This window comes from Haliotis rufescens, unplaced genomic scaffold (assembly GCF_023055435.1).
Source record: "Haliotis rufescens isolate VD_foot unplaced genomic scaffold, xgHalRufe1.0.p SCAF_1, whole genome shotgun sequence".
In the NCBI taxonomy this organism is placed as follows: Eukaryota; Metazoa; Mollusca; class Gastropoda; order Lepetellida; family Haliotidae; genus Haliotis; species Haliotis rufescens.
Window position 1 is genome coordinate 34,237,383 of NW_025963779.1, and position 20,842 is coordinate 34,258,224.

The 20,842-nt window shown below is 40.9% G+C and overlaps 2 protein-coding genes across 4 annotated transcripts; both read left to right on the forward strand.

The window, feature by feature from the left end:
• Positions 1-817: 817 nt before the first annotated feature.
• On the forward strand, positions 818-4,868 carry LOC124139457 (translation initiation factor IF-2-like). Its single transcript, XM_046506522.1, has 2 exons — positions 818-967; positions 2,437-4,868. The coding sequence occupies exons 1-2, from the start codon at positions 901-903 to the stop codon at positions 3,564-3,566; spliced, it is 1,197 nt and encodes a 398-aa protein (XP_046362478.1). The 5' UTR covers positions 818-900; the 3' UTR covers positions 3,567-4,868.
• A 1,357-nt stretch (positions 4,869-6,225) lies between these two features.
• On the forward strand, positions 6,226-20,268 carry LOC124139454. 3 transcript variants are annotated; one of them, XM_046506517.2, is made up of 5 exons: positions 6,226-6,357; positions 10,656-10,897; positions 14,234-15,853; positions 16,061-16,308; positions 16,651-20,268. In XM_046506517.2, the coding sequence occupies exons 2-5, from the start codon at positions 10,657-10,659 to the stop codon at positions 17,209-17,211; spliced, it is 2,670 nt and encodes an 889-aa protein (XP_046362473.1). In that variant the 5' UTR covers positions 6,226-6,357; position 10,656; the 3' UTR covers positions 17,212-20,268. The 3 variants fall into 3 exon arrangements, with proteins under 3 accessions (XP_046362473.1, XP_046362474.1, XP_046362471.1); XM_046506518.2 differs by having other exon boundaries at positions 16,088-16,308; XM_046506515.2 differs by having other exon boundaries at positions 14,234-16,308.
• The last annotated feature ends 574 nt before the right edge of the window (positions 20,269-20,842 follow it).

Consider the following 20,842-nt stretch of genomic DNA (forward strand, 5'->3'; position numbering starts at 1 on the left):
TAACATCAACTGCTGCCATATCACTAATCATTTTGGCGATCATTTCTCTTTGTTCGATCCCATATTCCCGTGTATTAAATCTTTTCAAATTCGAAACTTCACGCTATCGCGGTCAGGTTTCGATAGAAATTACAGGTATCGAATCTACGTTCCAAACCTCTATATTGACAACACCGTAGGTTTTTTTCATAATTGCACGTTTGCTTCTATTATCGCTTCTCGGAAATAATAAATAAATACTTTCTATGGAAGGGAAAAAACTCGCTCCATATTTTTACACGTAGTTCCGCAATTACAAATTCCTTCGGTTTGCCGTGCAAGGCATGACGTTTATGACACAGAAGATGTAACCCTCCAAATATAGAATCATGATTAATATAAAGCACTTTTGATTCATGACTGATTCATACACTGTTTTCTTGATTTCTCATGACGCATGTTCTAATCAAGTCATATCCGCCTCAAACAAACGGGACATGGCAAACATCGAATGACGTTTACATATATCTCCGTCCTCCAAGATCACGTGTCACATTATACACGAGGCCCTATTCCGTCACAAAATACTAAACATAAAAACACAATCTTACCGCTTTTACCCCATTTGGCATTGTTAAAATAACCCGCATAAAGTCGTGTAGTGACATTTGAAAAATGTCGAATACCTTTCTTTTGAACGAGTTAGGATACAAAAATACAATACCTCCACCCTTACTGGACCTGTGTCAGAAGAAGACAAAACATCGACCTACGACTTCGTTGACGGGTTTACGAGGTTGTCATGGCGCTGCTGTGGCACACGATGACGTTCTCCTGCCTGACCTCGTGCTCCTGCAGTGCGCAGCTGCCACTGCCACTGCCGTTACGAGCACACAACGTTAGCCTGCAGGGAGGGTTCGGATGGGTCTGTTACCAATACTTATCGGTCTGGTCGTACTCCAGGTGACCTGGCTAGGATTCAGTGATGGTAAGTGCTTATGTATTGTATGTATTATGGTAAGCTACTTTGATTTGCAAGTGACAGACAACATTTCTCGTGGCCCTTTCTTTTATAGAAAAAAACAATCAATTCGAAACAAAAATATAATTTCGATCATTTTTTTAATGAATTTGTCTTTGCATGATGTTTTTGTTTTTCATTTGTCTGAGAACATCAGACCCCTTTAACAACATATATAGCTTTAGCGGTGACTGGTCATTGTCGATAAGAAAAAGATGTATCAGTTTTTGAAATTAAAAACTCCGAAAGGAACAGGAAAATTAAAAATGTTTTAACGAAGCTGATATATAAGTGTATATTATATGGTACTTTATTATTATTATAGAAGATATGCATCTTCCCGAGGCAAGGGAGTTAACTGACTGTAAAAGTCCAGTTTCCACCCTTGCCGAACTAGGCTGCAATCATGGAGTTACATTTTGGCTGGACTAACGAGTCTATGCATAGTCCAATCAAAATAGCGTAACTAGCCACCCGGTTCGTAAACGCCATGGATTTTAACGTACATATTTCGGTCGACTGCAGGATTTGCAAAGCATATGTACCCAGCTGGGCGTCGACAGATATTTTGCAAATTCGTTCATGTTTTTAATCAAGACCCGTTTATTACAATACGAATGTTGACTATCGAGCAGATCGTCTTGACTGGGCCGTTTTGTTTGCAGCTAATGTAAGTGATATGAGAGATAGAATCTGATTTGTCAATAGGAAGAACATAGAAGGGACATAACTCGTAATAGCCACCGGTGGCGCAACGATCGAGCCTGGAAATTCCTACCTAGTTCGGCAAGGGTGGAAACTGGACTTTTATAGTCAGTTAACGCCCTTGCCTAGGGAAGATGGAAAATATGTGGCGTCATTAATATTTGCTTTTAATGACGCGGCATATGTTGATCAATTTCATATATATACGCTGATTTAATTTGGCAGATTTGGTTTAGGAAACAGGTGCACCTATTGTCGTCTATCGTCAAATGACGTCATTTACCTATATTATATCTGAAAACATATATGAAATTGATTTAAATCACCCTGACCTTTTATCCATGTACTAGGCCTTTCGGTAAACCCTGGGGCGGCCGGGTAGCCTAGTGGTTAAAGCGTTCGCTCGTCACGCCGAAGACCCGGGTTCGATTCCCAACATGGGTACAATGTGTGAAGCCCATTTCTGGTGTCCCCCGCCGTGATATTGCTGGAATATTGCTAAAAGCGACATAAAACAATACTCACTCACTCACTTCAGTAAACCCGTGTGGACCAGGGTAATATGAGTAACCAACCTATGCCAATTGCGTCGGTCGATGCTCCTGATATCAATCACTGGATTGCCTGGTCCAGACTCAACTATTTACAGACCGACGTCATAAATATAGCTGAAATATTGCTAACTCACAAATTCACCTTTCCTTAAAATGCACTTTTTCTATCCAAAATAGGAGCTGCCCTGTCCACAATCCAATACCATAGACCTCATGGCCCCGTTGCTGGGGCCCGAGTCGGGGCAGCAGCAAGTGGCGGTATACCCCCCGTAAAACCACTGCCCAGAAAAAGTGGACCTACATCTACGCCCGCCACTGCAAAAGCCCCAACTCCAACAGCATCGACGACAGCGACAGCTTCCGCCTCGGCTAAAGCACAGGCGTCAGTAGGGAAAGAAGACCGGTATCTTCACTCCTTAACGAAGATCACGACATTCATGGTAAAACTGAACTCGTTCTTGGAACTCACCATCGGTTCCATAACCAAACAACTAACCGATCTCACGAGCCAAATGGCAGAAGTACGTGGCAGCCTGGAAAATTTAGTGAACAATACCAATACACAACCGTCCATTCCATCCATTCCACCACCCGTGCCCGTTCTACCTGTGTTAAACCCGCCAACCACACCCAAGCCCATACCACCACCGCCGCCGCCGCAACCGAAAGCCAAACCAGTACAGCGTCCTACACCCCGCCCCGCGCCCCGCCCTGCCCCCAAACCCATAAGACCGACTCCAGTGAGGCAACCCATCCAACGTTATATGCCATCTTACCCGATTCAGTACAAACCCGCAGTGGTTCCGGCTGCTAGGAAACCAGCAATTACACAGCAACGACGTGTGGATTACTACCCTGGATCACGTGATAAGAGCTTAAGGTGGCCTGGAAATAATGAATTCCATCCCTGGTGGAAGAATTGGTGGAGTAGCAATTTTCAGGGGTTCTACCCAGAAACTTCCGGGGACACGTCATCAGCAGGGTCTTTCGGATCTAGGAGATCACAGTTTGGGTCCACGAATCAACTTGGATCACAGTTCGGTGGCCAGTCCTCTTTTGGAGACACGTCACAGTTCGGCGCTACTTCCCAATTTGGAGGTGTGCCTCAGTATAGTGGGTCAAAGTTCGGCGCTACATCCCAATTTGGAAGTGTGCCCCGGTATGGTGGGTCACAGTTCGGCAGTTTCGGCTCCTATCCTGGTGGTTCTGCGGCTGCTTGGATGGCAGCAAGCCAGAAGTCCCGGGAGCCCGGAGAGACAGAAGGGAAGGGGAGAAGTACTGCAGGGGGCACTGCAGCCGAATACTGATAGATTCACACAGGGATTCTCTGCCGCCTCCATAGCGTGGTTCCAGAAAACGATACGTTTCCGAGTGGCGAAATTTCGTATTTGAACAGTTCACGTTTTGTTGTCACCGCATTCATGCTGTTTGTAAAAGTATAGGAATGGACAACTAGTAAACCTTAATATTAACAAATTGTACTACTTAGTTATTGCCGTGCGTCACTTCAGCACGAAAGGGATCATTTTTAACATCAGTAGAAGCACGGTTCATGTGTATAGTACATAGGCGGATCCAGGGTAGGGGTGGGGTGGGATGGTGGATCTTGTTCAGGGGGTCTAGGGATTTTCATATTTTAGACCCGTTCGTCCCTTTTTAAAATGCTGGATCCGCCCTTGTAGCCCAAGACCATTCTGTGCATAACGTTCGAGATGCACCAACCGACTCTTAAAGGTTGACACTGACTTGCAATATAGTGAGATCTTCCAGTATCAGGGCCGGCGTAGTAATTAACTTAGTGGTTATAACGTTAACGTTCTCTCGTCACGCCGAAAGCCCGGGTTCGACTCCCCACATGGACACAATTTGTGGAGCCAATGGTGTCCCCCGTTGTTATTGCTGGAATTTTGCTAAAAACGACGTAAGACCCAACTCATTCACTCCTCCAGTAACAAAAGCGATCGTGGCGAGTCACCTTGAGGACAATGCACTTATCCATTTAATGTGTACTTTTGACCAATCTCATTAAAATCAGATCTTAATGGAATGACTGACATGAAGTCGACATTAGCCAATCAGAGGACAGTTTTCTCATGCTTTACGGCACTAATTACAAATTGGCGACTACGCTTCGAAACATATTTTGACAAATTCTCGATTTAAAATTTGGAACCTGAACAAAAGAACATTCTGGAATGGCTAATATATGGTCTAGAGTGTCTAGAGTGTATGGAGTGTATTAAGACCGTAACTATCGTTCGGAATACCCCGTGTTAAAGTTTTCGAGGTTGCATGATTAGAAATCACATTCCGACTGTCACTTTCACGAGCTGGTAAGCGACGCTCTGATTGGTCGGATGAAAGGTTGTTCTGACATGACCCCTAATGGGATGTCCTCAGATCTTTGTTTAGCAGTAGCCAGAACTAAAATCTGATTTTAATGAGATTTACTTTTGACATTAGCAATATCCCAACAAACCACATAACACAGAATATGTTTTACTCACTCACTCAAGTAGTGACAGTGACGTACAGGTTTTCATGGTGTAGTCACGTTCCAGGAATGATATACACGGCATATATAGGGAAATAAAACGTTTCAGGATAAATATCTTACTTTGTCATTTGTTCGTATAAGGCCGCACACATTAATTCAGTTATTCTTCCGAATCTCATCTTTGAGTATGTGTGTTTGTGTGTCTTCCGTATTATCAATGTGGTGGGGGTGAAATGGGGTTTAACGTCGCGTCCAAGATTATTGCACTTATATATATATAGCGACGTGCATGCATGCACGTGTGTGTGTGTGTGTGTGTGTGTGTGTGTGTGTGTGTGTGTTTGTGTCTGCTTGTACTAGTCGGGACTGGTGCCGATTAAGAGTGCTAGCACACTGAGATACCATACCACAATTTAACATGAATACCTCACTCAGACACAGTATACGTCTTTTGGTATGACGCGGCCGGGGATCGAACTGTGCAAAGTGTGACTGCCCAATGTAAATTACCAATATGTGTGTGTGTGTGTGTGTGTGTGTGTGTGTGTGTGGCTGCTTGTACTGCTTGAATGTTATAATGCTACCTAGCCCACTGGGATACCATGCAGCAGTTTAACATTAATACTCCCCCCAGACACAGTATACTGACTTCGAGCCAACCAGTCCTTGTTTTAGCCCTTTGAATGCCAAACACCAGGCAGGGTAACAACAAGTACCATCTTTTAACGTATTTTAGTATGACGCGGCGGGGGATCGAACCCACGACCTTCTGCGCTCCGGGCAGACGCTATACAACTGGACCACGGAGGCGGTCATGGTGTGTTTTGTGTTTAGGTGTTTTGACTTCATGTCTTTACCACCTCGATTCAGACTTTCGATCTTAGCAAATGTAAACAGACACAGATCACAAATATGCCATCGACAGTAACCATATTGGGCGTAGATGTCATGGCGCTCAGAAACATAAATTCATATATTTAAAAAAAACGGAATATAATTGCGCTTTTTGTGCATTCGTAACGACTCGATTACAATCGTTTTCGTGGAACGAAAATGCACGGTTTTTAAGGCCTAGCTGACTCATACCAAGAATTTAAAATCCTCGATGATGGTTGGAAAGTACACCTGACGCGACCTCCTGTGGAGGTGTGGCCAGATCTTCACACAGAGAGTCGGGAATCGTGTCCCTTTATGGTGACTAATTAATTGAAAGTTGAAATATTATTTCATATAAGAAAATTTACTACTACATGAATTGCAACAGAATAACACTTGATGGTCTCCGTAATGAGTCTAAATGACATACATTTTTTGGAGCGTGATCTCTTTATTAGTTGGAATAACCTCCGCTAATAAATGCCATAATGTTTCCATCCTCGGATGCAAACGATCCTCTGTTCGCAAGGTGATGATGTCTTACGAGGAAATCCGATTGCAATATCGACTAAGGGAGGCTACTCCGTTCTACAGTCGACCGCATCAACAAAGATGGCTGAACATGAGGGACAAACGGCAGAGTTGACCATGGAATAGATGCCAACTCTGTGTGAATCTTTAGTGCATTAATGATACCGACGCTCCCATAACATAACATCAGCCAGGTAACTTTATCAACGCTACGGTGATGTCAAATATTGATAAGACATTCAGAAACAGTCCATGGCTTCTTGCTTACATCAAGCTTTGCAGGTCATCGCCTCGGGTTCACAATGGCATTGCCATTCGCGCTGACTGGAACAGACGCGGGCCGGTCAAAATTGACTTTTCTACTCTTGAACTGCCCCTTTTCGTTTCAGAACTGAAAAAGCTGTTTTATTCTATAGATCTGAGTAGTCACATAATCAGAACGCGGATGTTTAACTGTACTATCAAACAAGGAAATATTTTCGCCTGCAGTCTGTAGATTAGCCTAGTCTAGTCTGTCATACCCAGAAACAAATATGTCCAATATAGCCCTTGCAAGTCTATAATAGTGGGCAAGTCTAGATTGCTGCAGTATAGGACAGTCTCTGGGCTCCTTTTTACTATATCTTATTAAGATAATTTAACAACTGTTTTTCTGTAATATATGTTCATTTCAGAGACTAGATATTTGTCTATCTGTGGGTTTGTGGTGTAGGCTGAGCTCGAAAAAATAAAACATTCAGTATTGGTTAAGAGATGAAAGCAGTTTTCAAAGGTAGCTCTAATCACTGTGTATTTACGTTAAGAACCCCAATTTTTTGTCATGTTTTGTATGCAGAATCCCTATTCTAGCCAAAATTTCACAATTTGATCTAAACATATGGATTTTGTGACTAATAATATGTTCAATTTATGCATGATTCATAAAACAAACTAATTTGGTTTGTTAAATTATTTTTTAAGGAATATATGGCAGACAGGGTGTAAGCAATGGTAACATATTGTGCATCAGTCTGTTGCACATCCTTGTGTAATCATGGGACCACCTCCATGGTCTAGAGGTAGATTGTCTGCCCGGAGAGCAGAAAGTCGGCGTTCGATTCCCAGCTGCGTCATACCAAAAGACGGTAACAGACGGTATTTGTTGTTACCCTGCCTGGCGCCCAACATTTAAGGGCTAAAACAAGGACTGGTTGGCTCGGTGGCAGTATACTGTGTCTGAGGGGAGTATTCATGTTAAACTGCGGCATGGTATCTAATTTGACTAACACTATAAGATTGGCTTTAGTCCGGAATAGTACAAGCAGCTACAAACACGTGCATGCACGTCACTCTATAAGTGCAATAATCTTGAACGCGACGTTAAACCCGATTTCACCTCACCTCTCGTAATCATGGGAATTGGATTTCAGTCACATAAGAGATATTGCCATGCCCAAACAATGAATGAATAAATATTGAACTTAAGTGTTTTCTTACCTGTCAACTTGAAGTTTATTGATATTTTGCACAAATCGTGATCGTTTTTTCCCTTGTAATAACGAAGCAATCAGTCGATCGCTTCAGCTTCCAAAACAACTTTTTGACAGTGACGTCATCGGATTTCTGCCAGATGATTGGCTGACCAACAGTGATCACCCTTGAGCAAATATGGTGTGTTTGGAGGGCTACAAATTTTGGCGTTGCGACAAGTGATCCATTAAATGAGTATTTTCAAAAAATATTTACAAGTTACATAATGGTTGTTCTGGTGAATTAAGAAAACCACTCCTATTCCAATCACCTTCAAACATTTTGCACATATATACAAGTCTCAGGTGTCCTAAATTCTTTTTTTTTCAACGTGACATGGACACCAGAACTCAGTACTATCCTCACGGGTGGTACACACTTTCAAATGTACCCTATGGTGACAAGAAGGGTGCGTGCACTGGGCCCATGACACAAACACAATGAACGCACACATCCTCAGAGTTCCTCGGGTTAGAATTTGTGGCACTGGCCAGCTGCTGGCAGCACAGTTCATCTGAGTCGACTTTGTCATTTGAACTCTAACTAAGGAAGTTTCCTCTGATATTCACACAGAGAGGTGTTGTATCTAAGTAAAAGATCTGATTTTAATTAGACTGACCAAAGCAGTACCCAGATGCTCTCTTTCCTAAAAAATCCATTGACACACAATCTTGGGATTGTTTTTTTAGGAGAGAGCGAGTGAATGAATATTGTATTGTCCTGTAATCACTCTTGTTCCAGCTAATATATGTCGGTTTGTAAATAATCAAGTCAGGGCCAGATGAACCAGCAACGATAGAAATTAACTGTTTTTGTCTACTAGTCCTTATAATGATAACATAAAGCAAAACCCTTAAAAATGGCAAATTGGCACTGGTCCTATTGGGCAGTTTGGCAAGGACTATAGGACTAGTGCCAATTTCTAACGCTGACCAGTGGCATGAGGAATGATCCTAACCATTTGGCAAGAGGTAAAAACATGCTGTGGCAGCTCTATTGAAAATGTCATTTTGTCCATTACTCAGCCATTTCTGCAAGAATGATTATAAACAAATTATATGAAGCAGGTATATGGTATGTGGTATAACATATGCACGGCATATTTTGATCTTTTTTCAAGCTTTGACCTTTGACCTTCACATACCCCACTTTTTGTTACCCCACTTTTGTTACTGCATCTCTGAAACTATGAGGTCTATGGAGGTGACACGGTGTATGTAAGTTTACATCTATGGTGTCTCTTAAATTGGCATGCATTCTTATCTGACTTTAAACATGGGTGTCATTATTTCTTTTTAATTTAATTGAGATACAGAGCCTTGTGGCTCTGTTTTTTTACACCTTTTGTATGTATTTCAGTGCACCCAAATCTGTAAGGAAATTTGTTTGGCCTCATTGAATATTTGCAAGTTTGAAATATGACCAATACATTGCTATACCACCGACAAGAAATGGGGAACTGATGAAATGACAGTGATGGTGTTGTAATGACAATAAATGTCTGTAAGATAATTTTCGGGCGTTTAGATCAATATCTAGTGTGTCCACCGTGTTTGGCGACACTTGCACATCACCTTGATTGCATGCTGTTGATTAACTTGCATGGGGTTACCCTTGATATTGCCCATTTTGCCTGAAGAACTAATCCAAGCTGGGCCACGTTGGTGGGTGTTGGGTCATTCTCTCTCTACCTGAGAACATGCCACAGCTGCTCAACTGGGAACATAATGGTCGTCAACATATTGCTGGCCAGACAAATGTCCATTCACAATATCATAACCAAATCAGTTAGGCTGTCATGTGTGATACCACTTCACCCCATGATACTACCACCCCTATACTGATCATGGTCAAGAATTTGTTGCCATGGCAATCTGCAACGTTGCCAACAACATTTTCTACCATCTGTGAATCAGAGGCAAAACCTTGATTCGTCTGTAGACATGATATATAATACATTTGGCACACAGCCCATCCCTGGTATTGCCTATTCCACCCCAATCTTTGCCGCCTATGGTGACCTGTTGGGGTCACACCCTTCTCAGGACACCTTGCTTTCAGGCAGGCTGCATAGAGCCATTTTTTAACAGTAGATGTTAAAATTTGCCTTCCTGTTCTTGTATGGAATTCTCTGATGATAACAGGAGCAGATTTGAATCTATTGCTTAGTGCAAAAAGTGGAATGAGAAGATCTTGACTAGGTGTAAGTTTTTTACGCCTGCAGCACCCAGGTCCATTGCAAGCAAACCCATTTGAAGGGACTTGTCCCACTGTCGAGAAATTACACTTGTTGCTTTGCCAAACATTCTGGCAACTTAGCATTTTGACTTCTAGTGGTGTAATGATATGACGATACAAGGCCCACGATACAATACATCGATTTACAAACCCTGTATCACGATACATACAATACATTCCATTACAAGTTATTTTGCTTTTAAACACATGAATAATTCCCATGATAACAAAACTGCTTAACAACCAGCTTTCACAGATTTTCAAGTATTTCCTGGTTAGCTGTAAATAGCATAACAGCATAACATTTACAGTGCCTTGTAGCCTATCAATTTCTGCGTTCAGATGCACCACCACAATATTGTACATGTACACCTCAATGACAGCTACATTCAAATCTACCCATGAAGATTCGGGGTAGAATTGGTCTTCAGCAACCCATGCTTGCTGTAAAAGGTCACTATGCTTGTCGTAAGAGGCGACTAACGGGATCGGGTGGTCAGGCTCGCTGACTTGGTTGATGCATGTCATCGTATCCCAATAGCGTGGATCGATGCTCATGATGTCAATCACTGGATTGTCTGGTCCAGACCCGATTATTTACAGACCGTCGTCATATAGCTGCAATATTGCCGAGTGCAGCGTTAAACAACAAATAAACAAACAAAACATAAAACATTCAAATCATTAGTTCCCTTGATTTTTGTAGGTTGTATATATATGATATTGTTATATGATATCTCTTCAGGATGGATGAAACTGCCATGGAAATTCTCTTTGATGGCAAACATGGCCTCAGTCTGAAACAAGGTCTCAATAAGCTGTACAAGGACAAGACTTTGTGTGATGTGACCTTGACCTCCAGCGATGGCATTGACATTCAAGCTCATTGGCTGGTTCTGGCAGCACATTCAGATTTTCTTCGGCATCTCGCAGTCAGCAGGAACGTGATGCAGTTCATGGTGTCAGACACAGGCAGCTTGAAACTGAGTAAGCTGTCATTAATTAAATCCTTTATGAGGTTGTGAGGTGGTTAAAATGTTTGTTGTACTTTATCAGAAACTATGTTTAAATATGGTCTTTGGTTTAAGATACAGGTTTGATTCCTGACGTAAGTACAATTTGTAATGGTCCTTTCTTGGGTTCAATACCAAATTGAACTTTCCAAGGGAATCAATTCTCTTTTTGAAAAGCTTGGTTATGCCTATGTTTTCAGTTGTATTTTACCTGTATTGGGGAGTATATTCATGGTATTTGATAAAACTATAATCATTCATCATTACACATGGTATTGTGATACTTCTGTGGAATTCTAACATCTATGTACAATTTTCTTATATGTTGATACTGCCAATATAACAGCAGCTGCCATTACACATCAACATATTGTCATTCTGGATATCTGAATTAATAAGGATATTCTAGGCCTTCAAGAGTGACCCACATGGCAATAGTTTGGTAATCTATGTCAAAAGATGGAAATGCTACAATACATGCAGTGTTAGAAATTATGCATGAAAGTCAACAGGTCATTGTCATAACTCTTTTTAAAAGAAAGAATTAGGGCGGGTCCAACATAAATACCATGAGGAGACCTCAAGGACCCCAGGACCCCTTTAATTTTGAACACTGTATAAGACGCTGATACTAGATAAATTTTAGCACATATATGCAGACAGTGATTGTTAAGGATTTATGTGTTTATACAAATATTCGTAATTTTTAAACTTATCCTATCTCACATGATGCATTTCTCGTTCTTCTATTGATCCTAAGTGGAAAAGTGCCTAAACAAAGGTTTCCAGCATCTAAAAGACAATCCACCCAAACACACCTAGCATCACCATGATCACCTCCCAACATTCTGGGTTATGCATGCTTTCATTGCAGTCGACCAACACACTCAAAACACATATGTGCCTGACTTGTAGGCAGGTGTTTTCCCCTTCCAACCCCCATGATGTCTGCTTGGATTGCTGCTGTCATTGCAGCTCATCTCTTCAATCTTGCAGCATTTATCTTCACAAGTGCCGGCAAAGAGAACAAGAAAAATTGACAAAAACAAAGAAAAGTCCTATGAAAAAGTCTAAAAAATCAGCGAAGCTACCTATATCTTCGATGATCGTTGAATTGTCTACCCCAACGCTTCCTATCTTGTCTCTCGATGACAATGGAGTATCTGACCACTTTCTCACGGAAGATGTTCCAGTCTTGACCGCTCAGCCCCTTCTGGAATATCGAAGTCTACGGCGATTCAACCTACTGTAGTTTCCTCACAGTTGGCCACACTCCCTCTTGCTTCTGTGAAGCCTACCGTCTACTGCCACTGATAATGTCAATCTTTTTCCACCTGAGGGCATCTCTCAGACTGCAGTTTTATCTACCTCGGCAGCTTGTCACTCCACGCCTCCTTCTCGGTGTTCCTGATCCTCTAATCGGTGTTCAGCAAACAAGCTTTCAGTTCTCCCACAGAACTCGAATCGACGATCTTCGAAGAATCCGTGATCACAGGATCTGCGATCTCCTCCCTGGATCAACATACTTCTACGGTTTGACGAACCTTTCAAGGATCGCGACACTCCCAACGTTCGCCACTCCTCTAAGGATCGCCGCATCTGAAAGGAGCGACGTAACTCTAAGGATCAAACGTTCCCCCATGGTTTGAGGTTGGAGATCTTCATAGGATTGATGATCAGGGGATTGGTCATCTACTCACATTTCGGGTAATAACTTTATACCAATTCTATTGGACACTGGTCACACTTGGCTCACTACTCTTCTTTCATTCATCTTGACTCTCGTCTACGTTGTTGTTCTCGTTCTTATGACTATCATTATCAACAACGAGAATTTCCATGGAACCCTGCTATGTTTAATGCCTACACAAACCCACCCCGGCACAGTTACTCTCTCTTACAAGCTGTGAAGTCAGCGTGCCTCTTAGTTGGGTCCTCCTACAGATGCAGTAACTCCCAGATGACGTCAATCGCATTACTAGGGTTCTTCGTCCCTGCGACTTCATGTTCAGTGTAGATCTACAGGACATGTATTTACACGTCCCCATCCATCGGGAGCATTGCCGCTTCCTCCAGTTCATTTTCCTCGGCCACCACTACCAATGGAAGGTGCTCCCATTTGGAATTTTTTCACCCCTTAGCTATTTACCTGCCTCACTAAGCCCTTTGTCAAATTCCTACATGTTCAACGCATCATCTTCGAATCATATATCACCAACTAAATTTAGTTGAGACTCAACAAAGGTTAAGACGGGAAAAGGAGACATATGGGTGAGACATTTACCTGATCCAGTTCCTTGTACTATATCTTTCTATATCTAAAATAAACCTTGGCATGGCTCTTTGAGGTTATTATAATTTTGGGGGTTCTCCCAGACTGAGTATGCGATTGGAGAAAGCTTTCACTCTTCTGTAGAGACTTATGTCCTTACCTGGAAGTCGCAGCCTGATTCCTGTTTCACTGTCCTCTATTCCACTCACCTGTGCCTTCTGCATGTGTTGTTAGGTGTTGGTTCACTGATCCTTTTGTGGATATAGTCAATCGTTCCTCATCCCGTCTTAACCTTTGTTTAAATCACCAAGGCGTGATTGATGGTTTTGATGACGCGTTGAAAGAGATGCCAAGTTGGCTTGTCCTATCATCCAAGGGAGATAGTGATACCCCTGTCTTGTTGTTTGGATTTACGAATCGAATCATATGGCTTTACAGTTAATCTTCTTAATGAACATGTTTCACATGTTGTTCCCAATTTCAAGTGTTTCATTTGTTCACTTATCAGAGTCTTTTTTAGAGTGTCTTTGTGACACTTGACAGTGTTACTTAATGTTGTTCTGTATCACTGTTAAGCACGAGCTTCCTTGTGTATATCCTATGGTTGTTGCCTTTATAGGCTAGGGATTTGCGCCCCCACCTTTCAACCGTGGGATAAATGCACAGTGTGACATGGGATAAGTTTAAAAATTTGTAAGTTTTACAGTAAATTGTATATTGATATCCTTATTCTCACACACTGTATGTTCACCATTCTATCCTTGAATCACAATTCCTGTAGCCTATTAGCTCAAGAAAGAGAAAGTTGGCTAGAGAAATCACATGTTGAGCACATGTAGGTCGACCAGCATGATAAGCGTGCATGACCCAGATTGTTGGGAGGTGACCATGGTGATGCGAGGTGTGTTAAGGCACTTTTCCACTTAGGATTAAAAAGAATGAGAACTGCATATTGTGCACTAGGACAAGTATATAGATATACAATTTCTTGTAAAATGTACAATTCTTATTCTATTAGTACAATAATTTTGGTTTCAGACATTGACTCCGAGATACTGAAGATGATCCTGGACTATCTGTACACTGGGGAGCTGGTGGTCACCAAGGACAGTCTGCACAAGATAAAGCAAGCTGCCAAGGTCCTACAGCTGTCCAAAGCTCTTGCCTTGCTGGAGCGGTCTCACTTGTCCTGCTTGGGTGATCAGAGTTATGAAGCCGAGTCCGAAATACTGCAACCAACTGAATTACCTCTGTCTCCTGTCCTTGAACTACAACAGCTCCCAAGTCAACAAGACCAGGGGTTTGCTGTTGTAGGGACTTTAACACAGTCACCTGCATCATATAGTCGAGTGCAGTCCATGCAGGCACCGTTTGTCCAAGTGCCATCCACTGCATCACCCATGGCATCTTCCCAGGGCCATCTCCAAGGCCAACAACATGACACTGATTGCCATAGATTGGAACAAGCTGCACCAAGTTTTCAGGAGGAAGCATCTTTACAACCTACCATTGTGTCTGTGGAATCTCTGAATGGTCATCAAACAGCATTTAGTCCTCCTTCATTTTGTAATGCATATCTACACCAAAGACCTCACACCAAGGACAGTTCTCATGAACAGCCCAGTGTCAGCAGTGGGAAGGATGGAGAAGTGTACAGCCAACAGGAAGGTAAGCTGAAAAATACTTCAATGGAAGTGTCTCCTAGCAGGGAACTCTTCATGACAAATGGCCAGGGCGATGATCTGTATGGCAACACTAATCAAGGGGTACATTCCACAGATCTTGCAACTTCTCCCAAAGAACAGGATGCTTTTTCTGAGCCTTCATGTGTTTCTCCTGAACATGAGGATCTTGACTCCAGTGAACCAGGTAGAAGGAGAAGTGAACCCATTAGGCCGTACTTGGATGAGGATATGAATGCAGGTGGGAGAAGTCAAGGTAGACCTTTGAAATCATGCTTCTCCTTCAGATCTGTTGGGAAAGACCGAAGTGCAGTTCTCAGAAGAAGAGGTAGGCCACAAAAAGTAGTTAAAGGATTAGGATTAGACATTCTCAAACGACAGTGTCCCAAATCTCAATGTCCCTCTGTGAAATATGTGAATCTTTGCACAAAAAAAAAGGTGTCCAAAATTCCTGCGATAGAAAAACAGATGAATCACGATGAATCATCTGCTTCTGTAGTGTTAGAAGTTGTGTCAACTAATATGTTCCCAGAAGAAGGATTATTGAATGAACAGCCAGAAGGGGAATCATCACAGTCAAGGGTAAAATATACATCAGAAGATTTGACAGCACAAAATGGTTCTTCATATTTAAATGGGTCATCCAGTACTTCAGGAGATTGTGAAGTAGACCTAGGACTTGTGAAGACTGAACAACCTGATGCCGAGTCAGGTGACCTGGATTATGTCATATATGAGAATGCTGACACCTCTGATACTGACTCCTGTGGACGCTCCTTCAATAGAGTTGATGATACATCACTCACTCAGGGTCAGCCTTACACTGGTCAAATCAATGGCACCAGACACAGGAGAGGGAAGAAAAGAAAAGGCAAAGTTAGAAATTGTAGAGTCAGAAACAACATCACCTCAAAACTTCAAATACATTCATCAAGTGGATCAAAGTCATACCACAAACTCAGAAGTGCATTAAAGAGTAAGTATTTACTTTCTCATTATGTCCACAACATGTGTATTTGGAAGACAGAAATGTCACCATTTCAGTGCAAGGTGTGCAAGGGAACGTTTAAGCACCTAAGTTACTTGAAGTATCACTGTTTGTCAAAACACTTAACAGTCAAAAGACAGAAAGTAAAACCTCAAATAAGAGCTTTAACACAAAGTCTACCCTCCATCCAAGCAGCTCTGATGGAAGACAGCTCTGTTCCAGCCCCACACCCACCAGGAAGTTCATGGACTCTAAGGACAAGTGGAAAACCATGGACAAAGGGCACTTCACAGACAGCCGGAAGTGATGGGAAGTTCAAAAGGACCAGGAGAAGGAAAGCTTGGAAGTTTGTTCTACCGACAATCAATAAAGGTTCTGGCAAGGAGGGTGAGCGGAGAATTTCAAGAAGGATGTCTACGAAACTGGATCACACTACTAACAACGTAAGTTGATTACATGTATTTTACAGCCTGAGAAATAGGATGGCTTATTGGGGTAGTGGTTGCTGTTTTCACGTTCCGTGATAGGAACATAGGTCATTTTCTATTATCCTAAAATAACAGTTTTATGTGTAGTTTAAGCATGTCTTAAGTTATCACATGTATAGATAAACAGCAGAACGTGGTCCAGGTAATCCATACGTATTAGGACATGAATTCAGTAATGTTTCTTGTGATTGTGCTGGTAATTGAGAACATGTCAAATGTTCAATGTGAACAGTTTGTGTAGCATCTGTTGTCATGGTTGCTGCTTTTTGAGTTATAAATCTGTTTTTCTGTTTGCAGTCACTCTTGCAAGATGAAGATAGACACCAACAGAATGTAGTTTTTGATAACAATATCCCATCCACTTCAGGGGACAACACCAGTTTCACAGTGTCAGATGAAAGTGAAAAGTCACTTTTGATAGGAGGAAAATCCATGAAAAAGGGAAAGTACAATTCTGCAAGGTATCACTGCGATAACTGTGCTAAACCATTCCATTTCAAAAGTAACATGCTTCGCCATTTGAAGTTTTGCAATAGGCCAAAGGTCAAGGACAAAAAGATATCACAGGGAAAGGTCATCGGCAGGCCTAAAAAGATCCCATCCAGTTCAGTGGTAGCAGACGTGAAGAAATCACCGAATGGACGGGCAACCAACTTACAGATGATTGTGAAATATATCAATGGAACAACTTGCACATTGTGTAACAAAACATTTTCTCGTGCTGATACCACAAGAATGCATATTCGTGCAGTCCACTTTCAGCAGAAAAGGTTCACCTGTGTGTGCAATGAGGTGTTCAGCTGGAGTGCAGCTTTGTCTGTTCATAAGAAAACATGTAGCTCTTTTATCAGTCAGTAACTGGATGAAAAGGCAATGTTTCTTCCACATGAACTGCCCCATGGCCACTCTTCTGTGTTTTAACCATAAGTCATTATCCGAAGAGTTCAGTTATTTTTGGGAGTTGCATTATTTTTATAAACATAAATATTTAAAGATCAATGTTAATATTTAAAAAAAAATTGTTTTGATCCCAGTAATTAAATAAGTGTCTCAAGCCATTGCCTTTGATATGTTGTCAACCAAAATGATACTTTACTGTATGACGTGGCCTCTTTTTAGGTAAAATGAGAGAAATATTGAATGGGATTACATGTAAAATAAACTCAATTTAGAACATCCTTAAAACTCTGGCAGTGCAGTAAAGTTTATGTATTGTTTATTCTTGTTATCATATATATACACAGCGATAGAAATTCGCTCTAGCCCTATAGTCCTTGCCATACGGCTCAATAGTTATAGTATATCATAAGGACTAGTGGAAATTTGCACTTTTTAAGGGTTTTCTTATGTTTTCATTATAAGGACTCATGGACGAAGACTGTTAGTTTCTATCGCTGAAACAGCTAGTCACAGACATTTCTGAACGATATGAAAATTGTGTTTTATATTGTCATAAGGGCTGGGACGATACACCAACTGTATGATCTGATACGTATCACGATATCTTGCTCACGATCTGATACTTGCATGTGCTCTTATCTGGTATGTAGGCCTTCTTTTTCAAAGACAGAATGGCAAAGTACTTTGCACACTGAGACTGTTTTAGTGGTCTAGTGGTAGAGCGTCTTCCCAGAGCGAATGGTTGGGGGTTCGATCCCAGGCTGCATCATACCGATAGATGTAAAAAAGATGGTACTTGTTGTTACCCTGCCTGAGCATTAAAAGGACTGGTTGGCTTGGAGTCCGTATACTGTGTCTGAGTGGGGTATTCATGTTAAACTGCGACATGGTAACTCAGTTGCCTAGCACTTTATATCCAGCATTAGTCCTGGCTAGTACAAGCAGCCACACCCACACCTGCATGTATGTCGCTAACTAAGTGCAATAATCTTGCATGCAACATTAAAACCCCATTTCACTTCACCTTCACCTCACCTGGCACAATGATGATTTACAGTTGACAGTGTCTAGTATGTTGTAATGGATTTAAATATTTACATTTTCACTACTAATTAGTGTTTCCTGTAACCGTTATTAAAGCAAACATGTAAGGTAAGAATCGATATAATTTATTTAGTCTGCGACTAATTGATACTTATATCAAGAAGTAAAAAATCGCAATCCATCAGTGTATCATCCCACTACTAATTTGTCAATGTGGGACACTATGACAGATGCTTTAAGAAAATTTTAGAATAATATTCACCTTCACTTTGAGGAAGTATTTCATTTCCTGTAGATTTCGTACATGACTGAGATTGAATCATCTTGAACCCAAAATGATAACTTAAACAGGAAGTGTATGTGAACATTCTACTTTTCCTCTGTATTTATCATCACCATAAGCTGGTTCATTTACAGACTTGCAGAAGAAGTTTTCAGGGTTAGTGGTTCATAAAGGTGAGCTTCAGTAGTTAGTGCTAGTACTATTATCATGCTGATTTACAATTCATTCTCATTCAGTGGGGATGGGCAACATCACTGCCAATAATAAAATGTTTTCAATAATCATGACATATTTTTATACATCATGTAGATAGCTTATTATGAACATATGCAATCTTTTTACCTTTAAATCAGGTATCCCATATTTCTGAATGAAACTGACATTTGGTACATACATGCTCCAAGCCTCATTGCTAGATGATATTGGCAGCTACAGGACGATACTTCAAACACTGCTGATAATATTGCACATTGAACTGACAATCTATTTCTCGAGTATATATATTAAATATCAAAGTGTTATGGTGTAATATTGTCTTTCTGTATTGGTGTCTTATTTTTATTCTTCTACATTGATGCTGTGCATTATTATGTGAATAAACATAAACGTGTTATTTAATCATATTTTAGAAATCAAATTTTATGAATTGTTTAAAAATTGTTTTTAAGAACCACAGGGCACAGGGCTTAAACTTGGTATGAATGTAATGACTACAAGAAAATATAATTTTGCAGAAGGCATGACTTTTAGTACTCCAACTTGTTGTTTCAAAAATACTTTTTGTTTCTTTTCTTTTTTAGAATCTTTTGCACCGGTTTTACTTTTACTATGTTTATTTATACTAAAATAAGGTTGAAGTGACTTTGTGAGTTGAGCTCACCTGACTGAAGTCTGACTTGGAATTTGTTACAATGTACTCGTTAAATCTTTTAATGTCATCATCGAAGCAGTCAGGGTTGCGGCCTAGAACGCCCCAAACATTTGATATCAAACTACCGTATTTCCTCTATTTGACACTACGCCGTCTATTAAGTTCATGAGAGCCCTTGACTCGGCGTGTATTAGAGACCTGGCTGGTATTAGAGACCCAGCGTGTATTAGAGGAAATAAAGATCCGTTTTACAGTTTATATGGGGGTGATTGATCGGCAGCCATTTTTTATGAATCGATATGTAGGCTTTCTATGTATTTATGCGCACTTTTTTTGTGAAAAGGCTTAATATTTTTTAAAGGGGTTTCCGTAGCAAAAAGGAAACCTCTTTTAAACAATCAGAATCAAGCATTCATCAATGTCATGGTAGAACATGTTTTTGTATCCAATCAAAGTGCATGTTTGGTTCTGTAAGCTGTAACTTTTTGTTTTGAAATTGAGGAACTGAAATGGAGCATGTGTGTTTCTCCTCATGATATCATAAGATTTCAGTGTTACTGTTTAGTTCCCAGTATTTATGTATTATATTTTTACTCATATACATTGATGCTGTGCACTTATTGTGAAAACACATCAATGTTATGTACCATGTTAACATGATCTTTTGCAATAGATATACCATGCTGTAATTTGTAAGTCTTTGAATGAATCATTGAATGTTTGTATATAAGCATGCTTTCATTCAATAATGGTAACAGTGCCATAGTTGCTTTGTTTTGTCATAGCAGAATTTGGATTAAAAGAATATATTCATTGATATTTGTTTTGGGAAATAATTTACAATGGTTTGAAATGCTTTGTCTCGTCAGCTGTTTCCCACATTGAAAGATCAATGTGCACTGTCAACTAACATCAGCCTTTCACAACAGAGGGGTGGTCGGGTAGCCTAGTGGTTAAAGCATTCGCTTGTTATGCCGAAGATCCAGGTTCGATTCCCAACATGGGTACAATGTGTGGAGCCCATTTCTGGCGTCCCCCGCCGTGATATTGCATGAATATTGCTAAAAGAGGCGTAAACCAAAATCACTCACTCACTCATTTACAACAGATGTTAAATCACAAAAGTTTCAAAGTTGTAATGGACTAACCATGACATTGGGATGAAGTATCATCAATAATTAATTGACTGTTGAGGCCAAGTGATACACGTGCCCAGTGATTTAAGATGCCACAATTCGCTGCGAGTTGCATCCATAAGCCATGCCAGAAATCTGTAATCAAGGGTTTGCATCCCAATTTTGCCCTGATTGTGTTTCTAGGTTTGACAGCACCTTGCCCTGATTGTGTTTCTAGGTTCGACAGCACCTAACCCTTGATCGTGGGTTTCATCA